Source organism: Scleropages formosus, chromosome 8 (genome assembly GCF_900964775.1).
Source record: "Scleropages formosus chromosome 8, fSclFor1.1, whole genome shotgun sequence".
In the NCBI taxonomy this organism is placed as follows: Eukaryota; Metazoa; Chordata; class Actinopteri; order Osteoglossiformes; family Osteoglossidae; genus Scleropages; species Scleropages formosus.
The window spans coordinates 10,186,093-10,210,926 of NC_041813.1; the positions used below are offsets into that span (position 1 = coordinate 10,186,093).

A 24,834-nucleotide genomic window follows, 5' to 3' on the forward strand; every position below is an offset into this window, starting at 1 on the left:
ATTGACATGAAGAGTAATTAAATATCTAGCAACTGGACCAGTGTAGCCAGCAGTGTAGCTTGTGACATACACAGCCTGGCAGAAATTTTAGCTAATCATGTGTTAAGGAGGGAACTCTCTGGAATTGTCTGTGGAGAAGAGCATTAGCTATTGGAAAGCACATTGGCTGTGTGGTTTGAGCAGCCCAACATACCTGCTAAAAGCATTCATTAAAATTGTATCCTGCCTTTAAAACACACAAAGCCTTTTGAAGTCTACAGTTTTCTGTAGCTGTGGGATGGCCAATAACAGAATACAGTCTGCGGTCAGAATTTCCTGGAAACTTCAGAGCTATAACATATGAAGGTAAAAAAGCATTCATAGCAGGAATACATTTTGTTTTAACTGGAATTTAGATTGAAGGGGTACTCAAAGCACAAATAATTTAGCATACATTGAACAATAATTTCTGGTTACTATTAGATGCATATCTGTTTGAGACAAAACAACAGTTAAGTATAAATAAGTGAAAATTGTTTCTGATACACATAATCATGTATGCTGATCATAAAGATGGCCATTGGTCTGAACACAGTTGACTCAAATCCAGTTTTACCTGGCTTCAAAACTACTGTGAAATTAATGGTGGTCAGGTGGTGAGCAGACAAGGTTTCAACTGCATTTGCTGAACCAGATTTTAAGAAAAAGAAAAAAATCCTGCAATTAGGTTATAATAAAATAGTTAGTAATCAAGAATGGGTTAGACTTTAAAGGTTTAGTTGTTAAACTGCAAATAAACCTCACTAGGCAGCAAATCAAAACAAGCCTTTCACTGTGTAATTTTAATGTGCAAATGTTTTGCTAAAACTATCAATAAATTAAACCTTTTAAACTGCTCCTGTAACTATACTTTGGCCTTACATATTAATGTTAAAAAATAAATCCCTTGAGTCTTTGTGTGTAATAACTGTAAAAAGTAACATTGCACAGTTTGTTGCATTAATCACAAAAATATTTATATATTATTATTATCTCTGGAAACATAGAAAGGCCATTTTGTGTACAAAACTGGGTATCCTCTGGACCACAATTCTTGGAAGAACTGTCAGAATACTGAATTAAACAGATAAAGTGCATCTTTTAATTAATATCATTGACCTGTTATAAAAAAGCAAAACTATTGGTTTTAGGCACAGTTCTGAACACCTTTGTATCAACCTGAAATGGATGTGCAATGTTACTAAGTCCAACTTCAAAATTTTAAAAATCTAACTCCACAAAAATGTTACATTTTCATACAACACAGAACATACAGTTTGTGTACAATGTGTTGAAAGAGAACTTCAGTAACAAAGCACTAATGTCTCTATGGGGATTACTGTCCAACCAGGCCAGTTGTCGAGGAAACACTGCTATCTCATTATGCTAAAATCATGGGGTATTTGTCCATAAACAACCTATTGTCCCCAAAAACCACCACTCATGCTCATCCTGGCCTATAATACTTAATTACACAAATACCTTACAAATATTCACTTTTCCATCTAAAATATTAGCTTACATTTTATGTTTCCCTTGGAGAAACATCTTGTCCTCTGTGACTTGCAGAAATTCATACTTATTCAACATGTTTCTCTAGCTTTGGTGTGTGTGTGTTGGACCTAAATGCTAAAAACCCATTGTGTGAACTAAAAAAAACAATCTCCGTGGTGATACCAGTCCCTCCTCATTGGTGGACTTATTCCTCTTATGAAGGTCTCCTTACTGGCATAAATGCATCTTGGTGAATTTGGTTGTTCTGGGCCCTCCAGGAACCGACAAGTGCCGCTCTCTGCCCCTTTGAAGGCAGTGTGTCATGTGACCCAGCCCTCCCTCTCACCCTCCCTCCTGCCCCAGGAACCCTGCCTGAATTCAGCTTAGATGAAGTTGTTGGAGATCTGACGCTGGTGCTCAAAAAGGTCCTCAATTTCAGCACTGTATGCATCTCCTAAGGGCAGAGAGAGAACTCCAGGTGAAACGAAAACCAGGCAAGCAAGTGTCCCAGTTCCACTCTTACAACTTTCAGTCTCAAATATCACAATACATTCATAACTATTAGTGAATGTGTATCCATGTCTGACTGACCACATGTACACATACTTGTGTGCGAGCACATGTTTTTGTGTGCGAGTGTGATGCTGATCACAGTACTCTCTCATATGTGACTGGTACAAAAATGTCATCAGCAATAGTACCTGTATGACAGCCATACATGTAGACCCTGTTCCCATCATACTTGCACCGACAGCGCATCACATTATTCATGAAATCAGATTCTGCCATGTCCAAGGATGGATTCACCTCCACCTGAAATAGCACAGAGGCAAAGTGAAAGGCATGAATGCAGATATAGAGTGTTGAACTAGAACTAAAACTACACACAGGCACACTCCATCGCACATTCAAGTTCCCACAGAAAGAGGACCAACCGGATGAAGAACAGTCATAGAGCCTGTCATTAGGAGTTCCCGTGGAGGGTGCTGCGTTGTTTTTACAGCGTGTCTGATTTATATCCATAAAAAGCTTACATGACGAGTTTTCCACATTTCCACTGGAAAGATAAACATAATGCATAGCCCAAAGAACACTTCCAGAAAGGAGGGATATATAAAATTGTATACATTATCGGTGTATGCATGACATGTACTTTTAACATACATTGTTTTTGTAGTCTTGTAACATATCTAAATCTAAAGCACAAGTTCTGCCAGTTACAGATGACAGACTAGTTACAATGTGAGATTTTACTATATCCTTATTTCCACATAAAGTAGATGATTTACAGTGCCTGAAAGAATGTGAACCCTATAGGGATGGTCATTATTCTTGCATAAAATATTAAAATAAACTTTTAAAATCTAAATGTTAAAATAAGCTTATAATGAATAAATAATTAACACTTGATTCTACTTAACTATTTGGTTTAACCAATGCAAGTTGAGGTTCAGTTATCTTTGCACCTGCACTACTTTAGTTTTTCTACTACATGCATAATTTCATCTAAACCATCATATGGAACTGATAATTACACATCTATTATGTCAGATGAGAAAGATTTCTTATTAAAAAACCATTTTGTGGAAAAACCAATGGATATAATGGGTTCACATACTTTCGAGCAGCATTATATGTTCAAATAGTATGTGTGTTACTCTGTGGTGACAGTGCAACAGGAATTTAAAAAAACTGAAAAGGTAACAGGAGTTCAAAAGCCAAACCAAATATTTTAAGTGAATGATGCACTGAATATCTTCAAGACTAACAGATTTTACAATAAACTGAATCTTCAATCTACAATCTGAACTCACACAGTCGTAAAAATTATATGCTTTTTCCCAATTTGAATGATTAAACACACTTGCAGCAATTTAATAAATGTTGACTACTCTTGTGAAGATCTTTTTCAACAAATATGTTCATTATAGTAAAGTATAATTTAAGCCAAGATTCACTAATGTTATTTTTTGTACAAAAGTGCAGGTGGAACTCATATCCAACATAAGTAACTGCTATATACCCGCAATAAAGGTATGTGAAGGCACACAAAACAGCCAGAGATATATCCAAATTACCCCTGATGTCTTTTAAGTGCTCAGCTAGATCTTGTTTTTCCACCTGTCAATGAAAAGTACTCCCAAACAAAAAACTTCACTTATGAGAAGTTAGCCATTTTTAATGGTGGGGCTGGGGCTTGCTGGGGCAAGGGAACTCAAAGAATACTGCTCTGTTCCTCTCTTAACCAGTGGTTCATTTCAACTGCTGTTTTTTATTTTTGTTGTAAAACAGAAGTTCAAAAACTGACCCTTCATTTTTACGGATTACAATAAATTGAGAATATTCACAAGATTGCCTCTGATCACACACACCACACACACACACACACCCTGATTGAAGCCACTTGTCCCGCGACAAGCCGGAGCCTAACCCGGCAACATAGGGCGGAGGGTTGGAGGGGGAGGGGACACACCCAGGATGGGATGCCAGTCCATCACAAGGCACCCCAAGCAGGACTTGAACCCCAGACCCACCAGAGAGCAGGACCTGGCCAAACCCACCCCACCACCCCACCACCCCACCACCCCACCAGTGCACCCCCATACCTCCACACTCCCTTTGCTGTTCAGTGCAAATAAACTCCTGCAGACAGGCTGAAAAGAAGGTGCTGTCTGTTGGGGAGTGGGTATTTATTCTCTGAGCTCTGCAGCATGCAGTAATAATCTGACTTTTGGAGTGCGACCACAGCACTCTTTTCCACTATGTATAGTTGAGGCTTAACATAGGTTTGTAATTACAATCTGCCAAATATCCTAAAAATATGCAGATTCATCACATGTTGAGTAAATAAATAAAAAGGCATGCAGGATAGGTATGCTGTAATTAAACAGAACTTCCTCCTGATAGCTATCTTTTGTGGCCACAATGTATAAAAAGAATTTCACTTAATTGCCGCTGGGGTGACAATGTGATTTTGGCCTTCAGAAGTAACGCGCAGTGGTAATGTGGACTTGGGCTTTGATTCCACAAAACAGCACCCGCAGACTCGAGTGCGGAGAGCACGCCACAGGTTAATGAAAGAGGTGAATGGATCCAACTTGCAATGCATCAGTCTGTGACAGTGTGGGAAAACCTGTGACTTCAACCCTTGTCTCCTGCCTCTTTCTCAATATTTCTGACCCCTCCAAACAAGTTATGTGATGCCTGACCTGGAAGATGTAGTCCCCTGGCCTGACATCCGTGATGTCTACCCACTGGCAGTCGATGTCATGGCGGTAGGTGTCCCAGCAGCCTACTGAGATGCCCTGGTCTCCCATGTTGTAGCACGCATAACGTTTTGACAGGCCTGAATCAGGTGAAACAACACATCTGGTTGGATTTTGACCATTGGATGTCATGGATGTTAACTGTCATATAGTGTAGTGCTTTTGTCAGTAGACCATCATTTATTCCCACACACCATCAGGGCAGTAGGTATCCTCCAGACAGAAGCTGGCCTTGTGGCCCTCAGCCACCTTGGTGCCATTGAGGGTGAGAAGATCGTAGTGGGTGAAAACCTCGATGCTGTGGTAGTGCCTAAGTAGAGCAGAAAGGAAGTACATATGACTGAGAAGCCAAATCAGTAGAAACCTACCAGTCATTGGTTTAAAAGCAGGTCATGGCTCCACTAAGCATGAAGGCTAAAAATGCCTGGGTAACGATTCAGAGAAAGACTCACGTCATCTTTGTTTTGTCAAAAGCTCATGTCGAATTTCAATTCCTCAACCAGCTTAGCAAGTTGGGAAAACCTACTGGTCAATGGACATCTGGTTTATTGACAGTAGGGATCAGTGAAATGACTTCATCACTAATTGGTGGAATACATGTGGCAGGGACCCAAGAAGGACCATAGCCTCACTTGTTCAGCACCTGAATGGGGTATTTTCATATGTTTGTCAGGCCTGTGTTACAGCAAAAGATTAACAACCCAACCCACCTCACTCTACAATTGGCATCCTTGTTTCTACAAAATGGGCAAGTCACACCAGAATATAGAACAGCCAAGCAACAGTTATGCCTGCCCAGTAATTTCTTCTACCATCTGCAAGAGACCTGATCTGGGTCACCTCTCACTGAACACATGTAAGCTGTCCACAGACAGAGCCATTACCATCACGGAGCACAGAACAGAGAGTTAGTGAAACAAACATTTGGCAGGTAGCCAACTAGGATGAAATAAGCGCACAATTCAAGATGTTTTTCAAACACAAGATCCTGACAGCTCCCTCATGGGAGAGGCCAGTCAGACAGGGGCAGAATCTAAAACTCTCTCACCTGTGGCACTGGTGCCAGACCCAGGACTCACGCGAGGCTCGGGGGCGGAAGTCAGCTCGACCCACGTTGTGTATGCGTGAGGAGAAACGGAGCAGGCGTCGGTGGCCATATGGCCAGCGCATGCGGCTGGCAGAAGAAGACAGGCAGTTTTCTTCATTGGCACATGTGAGAAGGTGCAAAGGTCGATCCTCAAGGTAGGCAGTCTCCTGAACAAGCTGGGCATCCAGTACCAGATCTGGTGCAGCTAGAGAGGTGGCAGAGAGTACAGAGACAAAATAACAGACAGGGATCAGTGAAACTGGCACAGTAATGAATTTCAATGGGTCTAAAAATGGCAATACTGACAGAGGATGCATATGTAATCAATATGTGATTTTATATCCCCAGAGGACGATGTGGAAAACTGTCTCATTGTAACATCCTGCAACAGTTCTGAAAAACTGACCCAAGAAGGAGCAGAAGCAGTAGGGTAGTCAAGTATAAGTGTGTGATGGATACTTACTCTCAGCACAGGTGACCCCTGCAGCTCGAGAACCACCCCCTCGAGGGCAGTGCACATTATGGTTCCGTCGGCACTGCTGGATGGAGAGCTCAGTTCCAACACAGTGGGTCCCACTGAGAACCACCTCACTGGCACTGGGGTCCCCAGGCCAGTACCAGGTCTCCTGCACATAGCACCACAGGGTCACCATGCCTCAGTATTGCTATATACAGCTGGAGGCAACAAAAATTACATTCTGCTTATTTTACAGAGTGCTCTTCTCACACAATGACACAGAGAGCTGAACAAAGGATCACAAGATGTGATACAAATAAAAGGTTTGCTATACATTAAATTACTACTAGAACTAAGGCAAGGGACAAAAAAAACTGAGGGTTCAAGTGCCAGTGGCTGCTTACCCCTCCTGCTGTAGAAAAAGACTTTTTTCAACTTACACAGCTATTTATAACATTACTACGGTCACTAGATGCTAATAAGTTCATGTCCTGGTTGGCATATACAGGTGTCGTCCACCATGGTATGCACTAAGAGCACGATGTCACCTGGGACTAACAGCCCTATTCAGCCATAGCTAGCAGCCATTAGCATTTGTACTTACAATTTTTTAAACTGTGACCTATTTTAATTCTGTCCAGTCACTATTTCTGGGTTTAATTTTATTTTCTGAGCCATTCAGCAGGCAGGTGTGTTTAAAGCCTGAAATTATACCTTATCAGTGCCAAGTATGGCCCAAAGCCAGTACACAGAGTCCCGGAGAACCAGTAATCAAAGACAAACACCCCTAACACACTGCTTAGGACACAGAAGCTTGAAAACTAGGGCAGTGCTTTCACAACTCTTTTATACTAAATTGACCAATGTGAAATTTTTTTGTATGTATTTTAGGAAGGGAACAAGTAGGCCCTCCCATGGGCAGTTTTTTGGCAGTTAAAACTTAGAGGAGTTCCAGACTAAAATGCACCCATTTGTTTTCTGTCATGCAAGAATCCTTTCACATTTCCACTGCTGCGTATAGAGTCTCTGCCATGCCCTACCCCCACCATCTACTCCCCTTATTTTACAATCATTTATTTAGACTTTCCCTTTTCCTTTTCCCTCCCCTGCACAACCAGCTGGGGCCCTGAACATTTAAGGTACAAGGATTCACTGATCATTTCTGCAGCAACATTGGCCAATTCTATGTCAAGGTCAAGATCAATCTAAGTAAGTAACTAAATCAGTTTCTAAAGGACCTGGTCCACATCTTTAGATTTTATGCCATCAGAAGTCAGGATGCAAATTCAAGAAAATCAAGATTTCCAATGCACATTACATTATTTCTACAAAGGCTTCAAACGATGACAGTAAAGTAATAACTATGTTATCGCTGTATGTAATTTCAAATTAAAGTGAAATTTTTGTTGGGATGAATAATGGATTGTTTCTTCTAATAGAACCAGTAACTGAAAGATCTTTCTGAAAAATAATTTAGAAGGATTCCAACTTAATTTGTTCTATATCAAAATGTTGTACTGACCTACATTTGCTCTTTTTCTGAACATCTTGGAAAGTTAGGCTTAAAAGGTACAAAGAAACTCACAAAGGCTCTTGTGTTGGTTGCCAATGCACATGTGAATTTTGATTACTGTTGAGTACTGTTTAGCCATAAATTCTCTTAAAGCATCGCTATAACGGTTCTTTTGAAAATTAAATTGTTATTAAAATGTCATTACTTATATGACCATAGTAGGAATTGGGTAGAATCACAAAGACGTGTTTTCGATAAAATGCTGACTGACTGATTGACTGGATGTGTGTCTCTGTGTTTCTTCCCTGAAATTTGTCTGGCACCCTTGTGGAGTAACTTGCCCAGCTACTGACAGGTTTCTCAATGTCATGATAACATCTTAGAATAAGCTGATACAAAGGAGTATTTCAGTTACTGCATGATTAGGTGCAGTATTGATAACTACAGTCAATATCAGTTTGGCATGAGGGTAGAGTGTGGTGCTTCTATGTTATTTCCACAAAGTCTCAACTTGTTTTTCTGTTACACCATTGTAACAGAAAGCTACAGTGAAAAAATAATTTTGTCATCTACAGTACCGCAGGGAAGTTTTATGCATCTACATGCACAGTATGTATTCTATACTTTGACAATATTTTCAGACATTTTTAGCGCTAATGCCATATTCCCCATGACAGGAGCAGAAACCTAAAAGGCACTAAGCCATTTCTGGGCAGGGAATGTGTAAATGTGTTTTCAGTACAGCAGGCAATTCTTCACCCTGTGAGCAAGCGAAAGGGCAACATTAGGTCTCAGTGAAAACACCTGTGTATGCAGATGGTGTGTGGGAGACGCTCACCTCATGGGCCCGAGCAGCAAATCCATAGCCCAGCTGCCGACATACAACCATGGCCTCATTGATGCCCCAGTTCTCACTGCAGACTGCACCCCAACGCTTACGCCCACGCATAGACATCAGCACCTCCACACGACCCTCACCAGGCTCCCTGCCCCCAGCCAGCCTCACCTGAATGGAAGAGTCAACGACAATAAGGAGAAATAAAAATAAGAGTCAGCAACATCAAAGTTTCCACATCTCATCATTATCTCTTGCCACATATTGAAAGTAAATCATGCAATTAGTATTAAGCACTAATCCCTCATGTAAGTGCCCATGTTCTTTATTTATTCCCATGATGGTCCAGAACATTGTTGGAGCTTGTGGACATGTAAATCCCTTAGCAGGCCTCACCGTAGTCTCCAGGCCTGTTTTGGGCACATTGCAACGGACCGAAGCATCCTGACTGTGCTTGCAGGTTCTGGGAGCAACCTCCTGGAAGGAGCAGTCAGCAATGGAGCGTTCGGCACCTGAGCAGCGCACTGAATTCATGTGAATTGGCCCAGTTCCTGCAGTGAAGCAATGGTATTAGCCTCCCACAGGCACAACAAGGTATGCACGCTGACTTTTTAGTGAGCAGAACGTTTTCACCCCATCAGAAATGAGTGTCACAGATAAAGAGTTCAGAACCATGCCAGATCCATAGCCTCACAACCTGCCAGCAGTGCAGACATTGATCTTGATGTTGTTACAGATCATTACCTCGATTCTCCACACAAAAGCGTGAAGTCAAATGCCACCAGGTGAGAAGACCACAGGCAGTGAAGAAAGAACAGAGGCCCAGGGCATTCAACATGGTATGGAGTCCTTAGGCACTGAATTTGTCTCTCAAAGCTGAACTTTTCGAATGACTGTTTAAAAGCTTCAGTGTTTCTCACAAGTTTCTTTTAAGCCCTAGTGGAGGATTTAGTTCCTCATCTGGGTTTGAAATCTTACTGAAAATTACAAACCAACAGATAATCCACTAAAGAAATTCTGTAGCAGTGTGATGAGAATGTTGTGTACCAGCTTTTTTAAATCTACAGACAAGGTGAAGGTGAAGACTAAAGCCATTACAGTCTGCATTTGTCTCAGTTTGCTTGGGCAAAAGAACCAAATAAACTAAATCCTCTGTGTTACAGACTACTGAACTCTGTATTGACTGTTTGCACTGCTAGGGAAAAGGTGAGTACTGTGCAGCATATCTTAACTGAGGCAGATGTTCTGGGATCTTCAGCACCCATAAAACAAATCACAAGAAACTGGCTAAAGCTGGATTGTTCTAATGCGTATGTACATTTTCCGGAGTAAATTACATGTAGAAACAGAAACCACTGAACTACAGTTGAAAAAACACAAATTTTAAAATGGGAAATATAAATAGAAGTATTGTCCCTGTAATTTCTGCAACTGATGACTGAAAATCCCAGCCAATTTATGCAATTTTGTTTGCATCGCCACACAAGTATCACTTTTTGGGTACTTTGTCATAATATCAGGTTAAAAGACATTTCTCTGTGCCTGTGCAGAGAAAAAACAAACACATGGATTTGTCCTTTAAAAATACAAGCTGAATCACAAAAAACCCTGTAATCCAAGTGACTCATACATTCAAACTACTAAAACCACACCTGTGTAACCTCTGCAACACCCCATTTGCAGCCTGAATCGGGGGACAGTAGACATCAATAAAGTAGACACCAGCAAAACTCACAAATCATACAGCATATCTTCTTGTCAAATTTGCCTGCTTGTTTTAGTTGGGGATGAACCCTCATGAAGATCAAAACTGAAACTGCACCTTGTCAGATAATGACGAAGGGTTAGTCAATCCATTCATTTTTATTTACTTCTTGTTATGCTCAGGGTCACAGGGGCCTGAAGCATATCCCGCAGTCACTGGGCATAAGGTACATCCTGGACAGGACGCTAGTCCATCACAGAGAAAGGACTTACCAATGCACATATATCTATTAATACTCATATAAACTTTCCTGTAATACAGTAAAGCCATTCAGTCTGCCATTCATTATTATAATTTTCCATACTTATAATTTGTTCTTCCATTTATACAACAGTTTATACAGTACCATCGTTTGTATCACACATTAGGCCTGTTATTTTACCCTAACCACATTCACCTCAGAAACACCAAAAACAGACAACCCCATTCAAAATATAGAATCAGCTGCTTTATTCTGCAAGGCCATATTCTTAAAAGGCAGACTGGCCTAAAACACGAAGGAGGAGCTGTGTGTGGTTTTTGGGAGACATTCTGTAAGGGAACAGTGAAAATCTCCAGCAACTGCATACAAAGAGAGCCTACTTTTAGTAAATTCATCATTGACATCAATGCTAGAGCCCCTGACCGGTAGCTGGGACACCACGCCTCTCCTCAAGGCACCTACGTCCCCCCCCCCTTTTTTGGATGCCGGCCAAAATACTTCACACTTTTATCTCACTGGGAGTTCAGGTCTCAAGGCCTGTGTTCCGTTCTGGTGTGATGTCCTTCAAAAACACCATAGGACTGAATTATATGCCATTTGCTCATCAAGAACATGATGTTTTACAGACAACAGATTTCCACAGAGATAGCTACACTACAATGGAGGTTATGCAGCAGGTTCAGATGCAGTGTAAAAAAAAAAAAAAAAAAAAAAAAAAAACTACTAAGAAATGTCTGACGGAAAAATAGCAAATAAAAATTACAATTGCCATGAACTATAGAGACTGTAATAACTTAATTTCTCTAATTTCTTTACTTCAGATTGTGTCCCATTTTTTTTAAATCACAAAATCTTTCTCACACTTCAAGGTTTTCTGAAAATTATTTGTCAGCACCTTAAGTCATACTTTTAAGGTGCTAACCAACTGGAAAGACTGTACATGTATTATTGAATCAATGTAATATTAAGATGGTTAAACAGACTTAAGCAACACATTTAAAATAGCTTTGAAGGAGGGAAGGTTCAGTTAAACAAGGCCAAGAGGTAACTTCCACCTTCCTTCAGTCTTACAAAATAATGAAGAAAACTAACTGTTGTATGAGTATGGAAGTGGTTGATTATGGCAAGCTGAGTTGGCATGAGTGACTTATCTCTAGACTTTGCTTAGAACTGACATGAGCCTCACAGTGCCAACCCAAACAGGCTAGCAGTCACTTAAAAGCCACAATTGGGCTAAACTGTCTTGAAGTCTGTCAGAAGTGGAGCAGCAGCTCAGCATCAGCAGCAGATAAAAGCCATGGAGGGCCTTCAGAGCAACAGAGCAAGTATTCAGTACATTCACCTCCGTGACATCCTACATTCCCCGTCTATTGAGCAGCACATAGGCATAGAGTACCTAGATAAGCAGACATCACAAAGTGACTCTGACTTGTCCGCAATCTCAAACAAGTCATCTACATGAAGACATACGCATTCATAACAGTGCACACACATACACATAGCAGGCATGTACACCCTCCAGTTCTCAGTCACAAAGGAACTCACAAGACCCTTATTGTTCACCCCAGCACAAGAAGCTGAACTAGATCATCTGCTAAAACACATGAGGTGCTGATAACTGAAATTACAGTGAAAGCAACTCTTGCTCTTCATGACAGAGAACTAAGAATCCATACATAATGTAATTAAAAACTGCAAACAAACCATAGACAGAATTTGTTTCCGTGACCAGATAAATACTATCTGGAAATGTTCACCAGAATATCCTAATTTCCAATGTTTGAATGTTTGTTTTTCATCTTGCTTTATTTGCAAAACATGCACAGAATCCATTTGGTAAGAACACACACCATATGATTGCTGTTTGGCTCTTACTACTGTGAACTGTCTTTAAAACTTCAATTCATAATTTTCACCTATACTATAAAGCACATATTCTGCAGCAGAATGAACACATTCCTGTATCAGGACTGCTCTGAGCGGTAGTGTTAATTTCCAGTACCCTTAATGAATTTGATTTAATAATTTTAAAATTTACTGAATTATTAGGTCAATTGCTCATTGTATGTTGTGGCTCATTGTAAAGAAGCTGTGGGCTGAGTGAGTGCAGTGAATGAGAGGGTTGTGAATGTTACATGTTGGAAAATTGTTTTGGGAACTGGATCTTTGGGTATTCATCAAAATAGTTCATGGGTTTAGTTCTTTGTTTCATTGTAAGTAAAACCGTCACCTTCACATTAAGTTCATATCCCTGTTTCTGCGACACTGTTTTTCTGTCAAGTAAGTAGCCACAAAAGCAGTGAACAGTGGCATTGTTACGTTGCCCTGTCTGTGAAAGGTCTGCATGCCTGTTGCTCACCTTGCCCCATGTAGGCCCCTGTGAGGGCTTCCCTGGCAGTGCCAAAGCCCAGTTCCCTGCACACCACACTCGCTGCCGTACGGTCCCACAAGTGGTCACAAACTGTGCCCCACTTTCCCTCTCGCAGCACCTCCACACGTCCCTCGCCAAGCCGAGGACCGGCCTTCAGACGCACAATTGGCTAGGAGGAACAGAGTAACAGAGTAAAAAGGGCGCATGTCAGTGGACAGTTCTTCTGTATCTTACATGTGTTTATCAGAATCAAAATGTGTACCAAAAAGTGATTGTTCTATATTAGGTCAAAATAAATTATTTAGTTATTGGATTATTTAAGAATTTAAAATGGGATTTACTCTAAACTGAAGTATGTGAGCTACATTGACTGGAAGAAAATATTTATGATTTTAACAATTATTAAGCATATTTTAACAATATGGAGCATTACTAAATCCTAATACCCCATTGACTACAAAGGACAATTAAGGGGGGCCTCACCTTAGTAGGAAGTGGGGCCTGGGGCTGGCCTGAGGAAATGCGTGAAAACTGGGGTCCTGGGACACAACGAGCAACAGCATGCCGGCCATTGGGGCAGGGTGTGGGGCTCCGGGGGATGGATAGCTGAGTGTGGCACTCAGACAGGCTGTTCTCCATGCCCTGGCAATGCACCTTCTCTACCCAGAAGCCCTTCTTACTGGCCATGATGCTTAGCCTGTAATGGGGGGATTTACAGTTGTATAGCTCCTCAGGGGTAGGAGTGCCATTACAGCTCTCACTAGTCTTTAACAACCTATGCTCTACCACAGTTCTAGAAAAATGCTGAAATTTCTCACCTGGTGGATGGATCAGCAATCTTTGAATCCCATATTTTTCTGTTGGGAAAGAGGAACCAAAATTAAAAGTGAATTACATGAAGAGATAGCCAAATCTACTGTGTTATTTCACCACTCCACATGGGTACATTTGCATTTACATTTATTCATTTAGCAGATGCTTTGTCCAAAGCGACGTACATCTCAGCAAAAGTACAATTTGTGCATTACATTAAGAGAAAGAGACATGGCTGCAGACATGTGACTCTCAAGTGAACCTAGTTTGTTACCTCCCACTTGCTGAACTGATGTTCATCGTTCAAGGAGGTGCATAAAACACAGGATAGACAAACCCTGATACCCTCCTACCTCCTACCATTTTTTTTAAATATTATAAGATACACAAACAAGCAAATACAATGCCCAAGTAGTGGCTGAATAAAGGCTTTATCTGGGGATGCTCATGAAGTTACGGTGTATGACCATTTACATCATACATGAGCTGCAGAGATCTTGGGCAGAATGGGTCCAGAAAAGGTGAGTTTTCAGACCCTTCTTGAATGTAGAGTTTCTGCAGTTCTGAGTGAGAGGGGAAGGTCATTCCACCACAAAGGAGCCAGAACCAAGAACCTCAGTGCTTTACTTTTCGTGCACTGGACCACCAAGCGGGCAGAAGGAGACGAGTGAAGAGGTCTGACTGGGGTGTAGCGGTTGATCAAGTCCTGTAAATAGCTGGGAGCAGTTCTATTGATGCATTTGTAGACAATACCCAGGGTCTTGAATTTGATTCGGGTAACTACAAGTGTCCCTGCCGCTTTTGATCATGTACTGGAGTCCCCTGCTGGTATGTGGCTAAGAGTTAAGTCCCTACAAAATTACCATTCTGCAAACTCTTTACTGGCACACAACATAAACGGACCACATGAATATCCCAGGGACTATGAACTCATGTTGGTTTGTGGCAACAAGTTTTTCCAGGAAGAACCATTGCTACCATTGTTTAGTGAAGTCCATTCTTACCATAGTCCATTCTAACCACTGGATAAATTTGAAACCTAGACTAAGTAAATGTATGTGAAGAAGATGAACAACAGAGTGTAGAACATGGTAAATGTATAAAAACAAGCAAAATGGTAACATGGGGGAAAATACAGAATCATAACAACACACATTTTGTGGTATCTTGCAACACCAACATTGAGATTAAATTACAATATATACATGGATCAGAGATTTCTGGGAACAGTAGCCTTAGTATGACCTGTTGAGGAAAGGGAGGATTGAGCATCCCTTCCTTATGCAGCATGATCTACGCTGCCTAAACATGCTTATTGACAGACAGGACTAGGACAGCCCAACAACACTTTCACATTTCTTCAACCTTTGCTCCTCTGTTTCCTTCATCAAACAAGGTGATTGAACAGGTGTGTGGTATGTTTCAGCTGTGCCAGCACAGAAGGTAAGCAGAATCACCAACACTTGCTCACAGTCAATGCATTGATCTCTGGGAACCTAACATTTTAATAGGGTGAAAAAAAGAAGACCAACCTAGAGTGCACACAGTAATAGTCCTGTCTATTTTTGGTTCCGTATCTAAAACTGGTTTTGTTTGCATAATTAAACATATTGATTTCCCCAACTTTCCCATGTCATTATCACCGTGCTCTGAAACCCAGACCCAGCTCCTAAAAAAACAACATTTACTTTTTCAACTTCCATGTGTGCCCAGGTACACCCCCCCAGCTCCCCCGCCCCGCCGAAGAACCTGGTCTTTCACAAGATGTTTCCTCCGGCAACCTAAACACTTGCATGGCTAAATGTGCCACACTCACCTCCTGCACTAAAACCATCTTCATATATGAAACTGGTGGCATCTCCTGTACTACTCATTCTATGGCTTCCTCCCCATAATCACTCATAACTGTCCTATTTCCACCATAGACCACAAAGCTCATCCTCCATCTGGCTTATAATCTTCCTACTTTTCCCTCTCATTCATTTAATTTGGTTCCACAATAATGTCTTTGACTGACAGACTTGTCTTTCTGTTGTCCCTTATATGGTCACCATGATGGTAGTTCACTAATCTGATACAACTCATTCTGATATTAAACTATTCACTCCTGGCACAAGGCAGCACTTTGTATAAAAGGCAACATACGCTGACATGAAATAAAAAAATATTAACTGAAAAAAATCTTCATGCATCCCGAGGCTTGCAGCACACGGTAAATCACTCTGCATGGGACACAGGCTCTGCCCCCTTTCCGTAGTTATTTCTTCAGGGATAACAAGCACACAGATGGAGACTCCCCTGACCACAACTAAGAAGGACACTGCTTGCATTCTGCCCAGCTGGATACTCTTTCCAGTTATTCATCCATGTGGTCCAAAGCCCTGTATCGTCCATGTAACTGCATGCAAGGGAACAGCAAGGCCATGGGACTTGCAAGCTGAGAGGCTGTGGTTGAAAAGAACAAGCAAAGGCTGCATTTAGCTCTTGCTACTGAAGGGACTTTATTTACGTACATCAAATTGCCTGGCTTTGTCTGCTATGCGGTCAGTAACATGCTGCAGCACAGACCAGACACAAAGGAATGTTCACTCACAGCAGCTTTCCGAGCAAAGAATGTGCACCTTAAAAACCTCTCATCTCCAAGCAACAAGAGGCCACATTTTCTTTTGAATTACAGATTGCTGTGATAAGTAAATGTCATTCTGTATTTTCCGTAACATCAAAAAAATGCAGTTCAATGCCAACACAGCCATACTAAGATTTAATTAATGACAGAAATTAAATGCATCTCTTGAGAAATATTATACTTGTACTAATGTCATCAATTTTTGTCCTACAAAGCTGTGGAAGAAATAGGCAGATTTTTACCTTCAAACTTTGCCCTAACATTAGCCCATCAACACATGAGATTCTACATGCTGTCTTCACAAAGAACTCAACATTGAACAGACATGCACTCAAAACTTGCACACCTGGCAGGTTCCTCAAGCTAACCTGAGACTATGGACAGACAGTGAAGGCTGACTGACAGTAATGTGTGTGATTAGATGAAAACGTCTTTGTGAACCTAGGACCCAGTGCTCTACTTCAGAGTGCACAAACATTGCCAAATTATGTGTTTTTAATTTGTATCAGCAGTTATCCTGCTAGTCACCGACCTGTAATTAGACTTGGAAACTGCCACAGGTTTGCCTTCTACCTCTGACTGTCTACACCTCTGATTATGCAACAGTTAATCGTCACCTGCCAACTAGCAATTTGAGGCAACAAGTGTGAGAGTGAATGTCAGTTACGTTTGCTGTTCAATGGATCATCCTACAAGGAATTCAGATTTAAAAACTAGACAAGGCCAGGACAGGAGATGAGGCCATGTCTCTCAGCTGAGGCCTTCATCCAGAAAACAACCTACAACTGACACTACACTGCTGACTGCTTGCATTTGCATGTTTCCAAGGGTGACAGAGGTCTGACCCCATTTGACAGAAATTGCTGGGGTGGGCAAAAGATTTGAGGGGTGGTGTTGCTGTTACAAAACCCTTTAATTAGGAAGGAGTTAGCAGGCCCACCCACTCTTTTTCCGGGGGGGGGGGGGCTGAAGATCTAAGCCTCCAGTGAAAACAAAAACTTGCTCCAGGATGCTATATAGGAGAAAGTGGTTGTCCACCCTGACCCACAACCCTTGGGCACAAAGGGGCATCTAGTACTAGGGAGAATACAAGGGGGCTAAAATGATGGGTGAAAAGTATAGCTACTGGCTAAAAACAAAGTCGGTACCAAACAGTGTTTTGCTTTCCAAAACACACAAATAAATTAGAGACAAGATAATTGAGGAACACTTAAATCTAAACATGATCTTCCAAAGAACTGAAATTATGCCTTGCAAAAAAGTTACATCAGAAACGAGGTAATTAAACAAAAATGTGGTTAAAATCCCCAAATTTCCTGTGGTGCCTGAGCCAGTGGCAGTAGCTGACACAGCACGGCTGAAAAGGGTGCAGCTATAATTGAGCACCACTTGCATACAGCTAAAATCTAGCAAAGCTCGGCCCTCCCCAACCAGCAATTACAGCCTTCTCTGTGGAGCAGCCCTGAGGATGAACATAGCAGCACGGCACAAGGACCTTATGGGGACAACTATGAGCATGTGCTGGGCCAGGAGCAGGTGGACAGCTACACAAACAGAAGTCACCTCACTAATCGTGTGAAGGCAGTGTGTATAAACTCACTGACTAACATTGGTTTCCTCATAATTAGAGGCCAGTCTGACTTACTTTCAGTCTCAAAGCTACTGTTGTTCTGTATTGCCCACAATGAATCAATATAACAAGATTTACTGGCGTCACAGCCCAAGTCTTTGAAGATCACAGATTTCTCTACCATTCCTAAATACTCATACTATAGATTTCTCTGCCATTTCAACGGTCCTCACTGCAGATATAACAGAACACAACATATTCCTTTCTTAAAAATGGATTTATGCCGATAGAGTTGTAATATGGCTCAAGAATTTAAAAAGTAAATTCCAAAATGGAAGACTATTTGACTACATATAATACAGACACCCTTCGACTTACGCAAAAAGACCATTCCTCAACCCTTATGTAAGTCGAAATTTATATATGTCGGATTCCCCTCCCCCTCCATTCCAGAGCCAATCCTTCTCATTTCCTTCCCATTTGTTACAAACACGGGTATAAAAGAATTACACAATATAATTCTCTAGTAAATGTCAGACATGTTAAATACTGTAATAAGACATAGGCCTAGTCAATGAAATAAATTTTTACATTTCTATAAAGCAAAAATTTTATTAAAAAATAGATTACTGCATACAGTACACACATGGTATTGTAACTGTGCATGCTTACCTTATATCTAGTGGTATGCTGGCACATAGGAGGGTACTGTTATTGCATAATTTAAAATTTTTCAATCTCAGTTATTACACCTTGACGTTTCTTCGTTATTATTGTTGTTTTCATGCTAGCTGTTCCTTTCACGTGTTCCTTTATGCATGCACCATCCTTCAATATTTTATTCACATTCAATACAGCAAAACTTTGTTCCCGTGCTATAGACAATAATCTTTGTCCACCTTCATCCTTATTATGTTTAATTTCATCTCTAAATCAATTGCTGTACACTTGCCAGACGGTTCTCATTTTTTCTTCAAACGCACGTTTACCACAAGGCATTGTAAATAATGAAAAGGTTAGAAAAAAATGCAAAAAAGCACTACACTAAGAAGAGGAGATGCGGTTACGGCTCAAAACAAGGGAGAACTGTGAAGATGCAGCTTCCTGCCTTGTCTGGTTATGACGACTTGCAGGTAACATATTTCAGATGTTTTGCGTAAAATAAAAGAGCTATTTGTAAATAATGTGTATGCCGAGAATTAACGTAAATCCTGATTTATATGAGTGGAATTTATCTAATTAGAGATTTATCTGTATATTTTCCTTGTGTTTTAAAACATTAGTTCTAACACTTGCTATTTCACACCTTCTAGAACATGAACTACAGCAGCGACTTGTCTAGGGAATGAGACAGTTGGTGAGCAAGTAGAAAAGACAAATGAGCTGCAATATTCAACTACACTCAAACACTAAAAATACTTTATCTGCATCACACCACACAGCTCCAGACTGGTCACAAATGAACCTTTACATATTTGTTCATACATGCAAGCCACACACGCATTTTCAGAACCGCTTGTCCCATACGGGGTCACGGGGAACCGGAGCCAACCCGGAAGGCTGGAGGGGGAGGGGACACACCCAGGACGGGACGCCAGTCCATCACAAGGCACCCCCAGCGGGACTCGAACCCCAGACCCACCGGAGAGCAGGACTGTGGTCCAACCCACCGCACCACTACACCCCCGCAAGCCACACACTCTGCCAGAAATGCACACATAGATACCCACACGTAGACACACCCCATATAGAGCCTGAGACAGGATACATGGGTAACACAGCAGACAGAGTGGCACTGTTTCAATACATATACACAGTCAATGAGCTGACCTTGATCTTCATACTTACCTTTGAAGGATATATAGAGCTTTTATGAAATAAAACAGACATTCTTCATATTTATTCTTCTGTATTTTGTGAAAACAATGCTACTTTTCTGACCTCTAACAATCAGCTTGACAGGACAGTTGAACAGCAGCAAGTTCAAAAATGTTTTCATGAACCACTGTACCAACAGACACTTAATGCTAAAAAATCATCAAATCTCTGTCCTCATTGCCAGGTTGTTCCTATGCCCCAAGACAACCCAGACGTACGTACTTGTATGCCTTGACATTATGGTGGACAGCCTCAGGGAATCCCAGCATGCCACAAACAACCCTGCTGCTGTTGAGGTTCCAGCCCAGGTCACACACCTGCCGCCATCTCCCTGCATGTTTAACTTCAACCACACCTTCCGTCACCAAGGCCTTGTTTTTGGTAGCGGTCAGTACTGGTCGGAGCCGGACCTCCTCAATCCGCACCCTGCTAGTGGCCTGGGGAAAAAAAGTGTAGACAAAGGGTGACCACCAGCAAAGACAATGGCCTAGATAAAACCCCCTAAGCAATACATACAGCACTCAGCATCACATCTGTGAAAAAGCAAACAGCTTTTTTTCTTTTTTAAGGGCCAACACAGTGGCCATGCAACCACTTGGCAGTCATATGACCAAGAGGCACCATCAATGACCAAACAAGGCCCCTTGATACAATGGAAATATAATCCCGAGTAATATAAACCAGACAGAGTCAATGGATCCTGGAAGGCTGTGACCTGTCATGATATCACTTAAATACTGACTGATGTCTGATGCTGTCACCGGGAAATTAGTGTTTTTTTAGTTATTCAAGTTTTTGCCAAAGTAACAATTTTACAGTTTATCTAAAATACTGCAAGAAATCATACAAAAACTAAAATAATATATTTGTTTTAACTTGGATGTAGAAGCAGATATGGTGCCAGGCAGAACAAAACTAGGCCGCTCCTGGCTACAGCAGGTAAGACAGTAATGGGCTGGTGTAGCTGCTTACCGGGGAGGAGGAGCTTCCATAGAAGTGCTGTCTATGGTCATGGCTACGCCTGTCCACCACGTTGTTCCCCACGCTGTTCCCCAACCGACCAGGGTCCAACTGTCTTCGGTCAAACACGTCATTGTTCCAGTAACGAGATACATTCACACTGCCCATTTGAGAGACCTGATGGCCACGGCGTGGAGAGCTCAGGTGCCCCAGGTGTGTTTGTTCCAGCCTCTCCTCCCCACACACCACACCCAGGTCCTCCGCATGGGTGCAATCATGAACACCCCAGCCATTGGACCAGCACTGTGACAATGATGTCTCTGTTCCGCTGCAGTGCACGTTGTCTAACCAGATGGGACCTGCAGAGGCAACACCCCTGTGTCCTTAAACCGAGAACATCCCATGGCTGATCTCTTCAAATGCAACAAAGGCAAAATGAAAGGAAGCTCTTGGGTACAAGTCTGTTCCACACATGAAGGATGTATGACCAGACCAAGGTTAAGCGAACCAGAAGAGGCTGCAGCACTGAACAAGCAGTCCCAGCCTCTGCAGGCTGGATGGAATTTCATTGAAAGCATGCAAGGCTGAGGAAAACACTGCAAACTCCAGGCATACTAATCATAAAGTAACAAGAGCTTCTGTTGAAAAACGGCAGTCACTGAACAACTGGAAACTGCACAGCCCTGTAATAGGATTCTAACAGTGGTTCATTAAGGCTGTCTGGGTTGATGATGTATCCCATATATGAGCTTTTCGGGACGTTTGTTTTGGTCTAATGACAGTGTTCCCCTGCCAGCGTCGTGCTACACTGGCCTTGGTTTATAGAACATTTTATAGTCCCTCTAAATTTAAATCAACTGGCAAAGCAGGGAAGGCACAGAGGAGAAGCACCAGCCCGCAGATTTTGTTGTGGAAATGTTGTATTTACATTAAAAGAACCTAGGACAGACACCATAAATCACTGCGGCTATAAAAGTAAAATACTGGGTGTTTAAATTACTGATTTTGAGGAGTTATTTTAGCCTGAACAAAGTGTCCTGCGGGCTACGTCTATCTTAGATTTGCCAGCCCTGTACATCAGCGTTCAGTATGAAAACCAACACATTAGAACAGGTGAACTGTGTGTCTGTGGTGCTGAGGGAATCACACCAACGCCACCCCAGAGAGTGTGTGTAATTAGACACTGTATGTTTCATACAGCTCTCTCAGGATAGTTGGCACTTTTTTTATAAGGTTTTGTTGTCCCCTGCAGAGAAACTTTCAAACGAATCTCAGATAGGTGCAGTTTAATGAGAGGAAAAGGCACAAAATGTCGTGGACGCGCTCTGAGGCTCACCTTCGCCTTGTCCGTACTTAGCGCTGTGAGCCCAGGTGATGCCTTTCTGGAAGCCCAGTTCCCGACACACAACGCTGACCAGTTTAATGTCGACTTCGTCATCGCACACCGTGCCCCACACGTTGTTGTGGAAGACCTCCACGCGGCCCTCGTTGTGGCGGCGGGGGTGACCCGCGAGGCGCACGCGGGGGGCGGGCGCCCGGGGGGAGCGGCCGGGGGACGGCGGGATGCCGTGCGCCGTGGGGAGCAGTAGAGCGAGAAATAGGAGGAGGACAAGCATCGGTTCTGCCGGAGACAGCGTCACAAACACCTCACTTATCGGGGCAACGAAGTACAGGAAATGTGTTTTCGTAACATTTCATGTTAAATCACCGCTGTGCAAAACACTTCAAAGGCTAATTACAATCATAAGGAACAATAATATTAAGTGGTAGCACGGTGGCACAGCTGGTAGCACTGCTGTCTCACAGCGCCTGGGTGGTGCGACAGACCGTGGGTTTGATCCCTGCTGGTCTTCGTGCAGTTTCTATGTTTTTCCCCTGTCTGCGGGGGTTTCCTCTAGTCCAAGGACATGTTTTTCAAGTTCCCCCTACGTGTGAGAGAGTGTGTTTCACTGATCTATGGATGCGTGACCCATTGTAAATAGTGTATCCACCAGTGTAAGTCACCTTGGTGAATATGTGAGCTGATAACACTAGAGTTCATAGTCGTGCAGAAAATGTAACTAGATCTGTGCTGTTCAAAACATGTACCGTTTATTTTCTCCTTTTGTATACTTGATGTATTTTATAGCAAAGGCTAAGTCTACAGTAAGATTTCAGCTTTGCTTACAACGACTTTTGGCTTTTCTCCAAGCGACTTTCAATGTTAAAATACCAATACTACTGCAAGATCCAACTGAACAATTACAACTATGCTGCTTGTTTGAGAGTAGAGCTAGGATTCAAACCTGTAACCTTTGTAGCTAAAAGCAGCAGCTTTTTACCCTTACCCTACCAGTTATTTGGTTAACAAAGAAGGAACCAAAAATGAATGGATGTAAATGCATCCTTCAGTCTAATTGGAATGCCATGGTATCTTTCCTGGATGTTAAATTCGATATTGCAATCAATTTTATGTCTTATGGTGGTAAATTACTTGTACATATTTATAGTTTATATTCTCTGCAGATGGAAGTTCAGGTTCACCCATGTGACAGAGACTGTGTGTGTCCCACTAGGACGAGTGACCCATTAAGTTTATTGTTTTTATTTAGCTGAACCAGGACCTGTGTATGCATATTTCAGCAGTTTCTCCATTCTGTCGTAATTTTCTCACAGTAAGACACTTAGACTAGAGTATGCATACTTGTGAGTACAGCGAGAAAAATATACGTTACATTTTCCATTTATTTATTTAGCAGACGCTTTTCTTCAAAGCCTCTTTCAATGAGCTCTATGTAGTGTTATCAACCCATAGGCCATACACCTTTACCAAGGACAGGTGCGTTACAATAACGACGAGCAAGTAGTGTGTTTAGCGCTTTCGGCTTGTAATGTGAAGGTGCTCGGTTCAAATCTGTCTTGCTGTAGTAAACTTGTTCAGGATATGTACCTTGAATAGATACAATAAAAATAACCCTGGGTATCAATGTAAAGTTGATTATCTAACATTTCAAGCCGCCTGGGATGAAGGTGTGAGATAAATGAAGGTTAATAAAAATCGTTATCTCAGTGGGGCACAGTCTCAGTAGAGGTCCTGAAAGTGTAGACTGAGCGTTCATTTCACTTCTCTTAGTGGAAGCCCGAAGGGCACTCCATAAATCAGCCTCATCTTGCCATCGGATCCCCACAGCGTCTCATTCTCGTTCACATTTGTTTTTAAGTGTCCCAGCAATAAATCACCATATCATTCATACTAATGGATATTAGCCGAGCAAAAAAATTACTGAAAAAACAATGCAGAGATAAAGAAATTGTCTGTTTTTTTTTTTTTTTTTCCTGGTAAAGACAGTCAAATGAGAAAATCAATTTGAACCTCTGAGGATAATTTCCGTTAGGAGCTAAAATTAAATTTCTGAGAAAAGCTGTGCCCGCTTCAAACTTTCTTGCTGCCTCGCTAAGTAGAGCCTCAACTTCAATAATTACACATACTGGCAAGGAAGATGCATAATTGCTCTGAGAAAAAGTCTGAAAAATCTGTTCATTCCAATTTATTTCTTCGTCTTCTTCTAGTAAAAAAATCATATCAAAAGCAGGAAAACCGTTCGTCTCAGACATAAACGTACTGAAAGAAGAGTGTAAAGATACGAATAGGGTAATAAACTTTCCCTCACTGTTATGTACGAAGCGAAGGTATTTCAGAAAGAAACCGCGTATACTGCGCCAAGACAGCCAGACAGGGCGCGCTTCAGTAATGCGTGAGGTTCGCGCGCCGCACCTGTCAATCCGCAGCTCACTTACGTGCCATTGTGGAGACACCTGCGTCTTTCCTTCGGCACCGCAGAGTAACAGAGTGAAGGAGTACACAGCGGAGACGTGCTCTTTGGCCTCTCCTCCTTCTCTTCTTCCCTCCCTTCTTTCCATCCATTTCTCCATCCCTCCCACATTCCCCTACATCTCCAGGTCTCCACTTTGCTTTTGTAACCTCTTCAATTTCAAATCA

The 24,834-nt window shown here is 41.8% G+C and overlaps 1 protein-coding gene and 1 long non-coding RNA gene across 2 annotated transcripts; one reads left to right on the plus strand and one right to left on the minus strand.

The window, feature by feature from the left end:
* Positions 1-1,296: 1,296 nt before the first annotated feature.
* On the minus strand, positions 1,297-24,669 carry loxl4 (lysyl oxidase-like 4). Its single transcript, XM_029254239.1, has 15 exons — positions 24,633-24,669; positions 22,192-22,476; positions 20,868-21,214; positions 20,118-20,332; positions 13,827-13,865; positions 13,492-13,705; positions 12,997-13,177; positions 9,067-9,221; positions 8,674-8,841; positions 6,329-6,491; positions 5,827-6,070; positions 4,973-5,088; positions 4,722-4,858; positions 2,214-2,325; positions 1,297-1,966 (listed from the first exon to the last, which is right to left on the minus strand). Exons 1-15 carry the CDS (start codon positions 24,637-24,639, stop codon positions 1,896-1,898), a joined length of 2,454 nt encoding a protein of 817 aa, XP_029110072.1. The 5' UTR covers positions 24,640-24,669; the 3' UTR covers positions 1,297-1,895.
* Positions 7,339-9,714, plus strand: LOC108942682 (uncharacterized). Its single transcript, XR_001966722.1, has 3 exons — positions 7,339-7,531; positions 9,131-9,264; positions 9,407-9,714. It is a non-coding gene; the product is annotated as an uncharacterized LOC108942682 (long non-coding RNA).
* Positions 24,670-24,834: the final 165 nt, after the last annotated feature.

Excerpts from the sequence above, each read along its gene's own strand:
- loxl4 (XM_029254239.1), bottom strand. Across the intron at positions 6,492-8,673 it reads TTGCTGCTCGGGCCCATGAG|GAGACCTGGTACTGGCCTGG; the intron begins GTGAGCGTCTCC and ends TGCTATGTGCAG. Across the intron at positions 2,326-4,721 it reads CAGGGGACTACATCTTCCAG|GTGGAGGTGAATCCATCCTT; the intron begins GTCAGGCATCAC and ends GTGCTATTTCAG.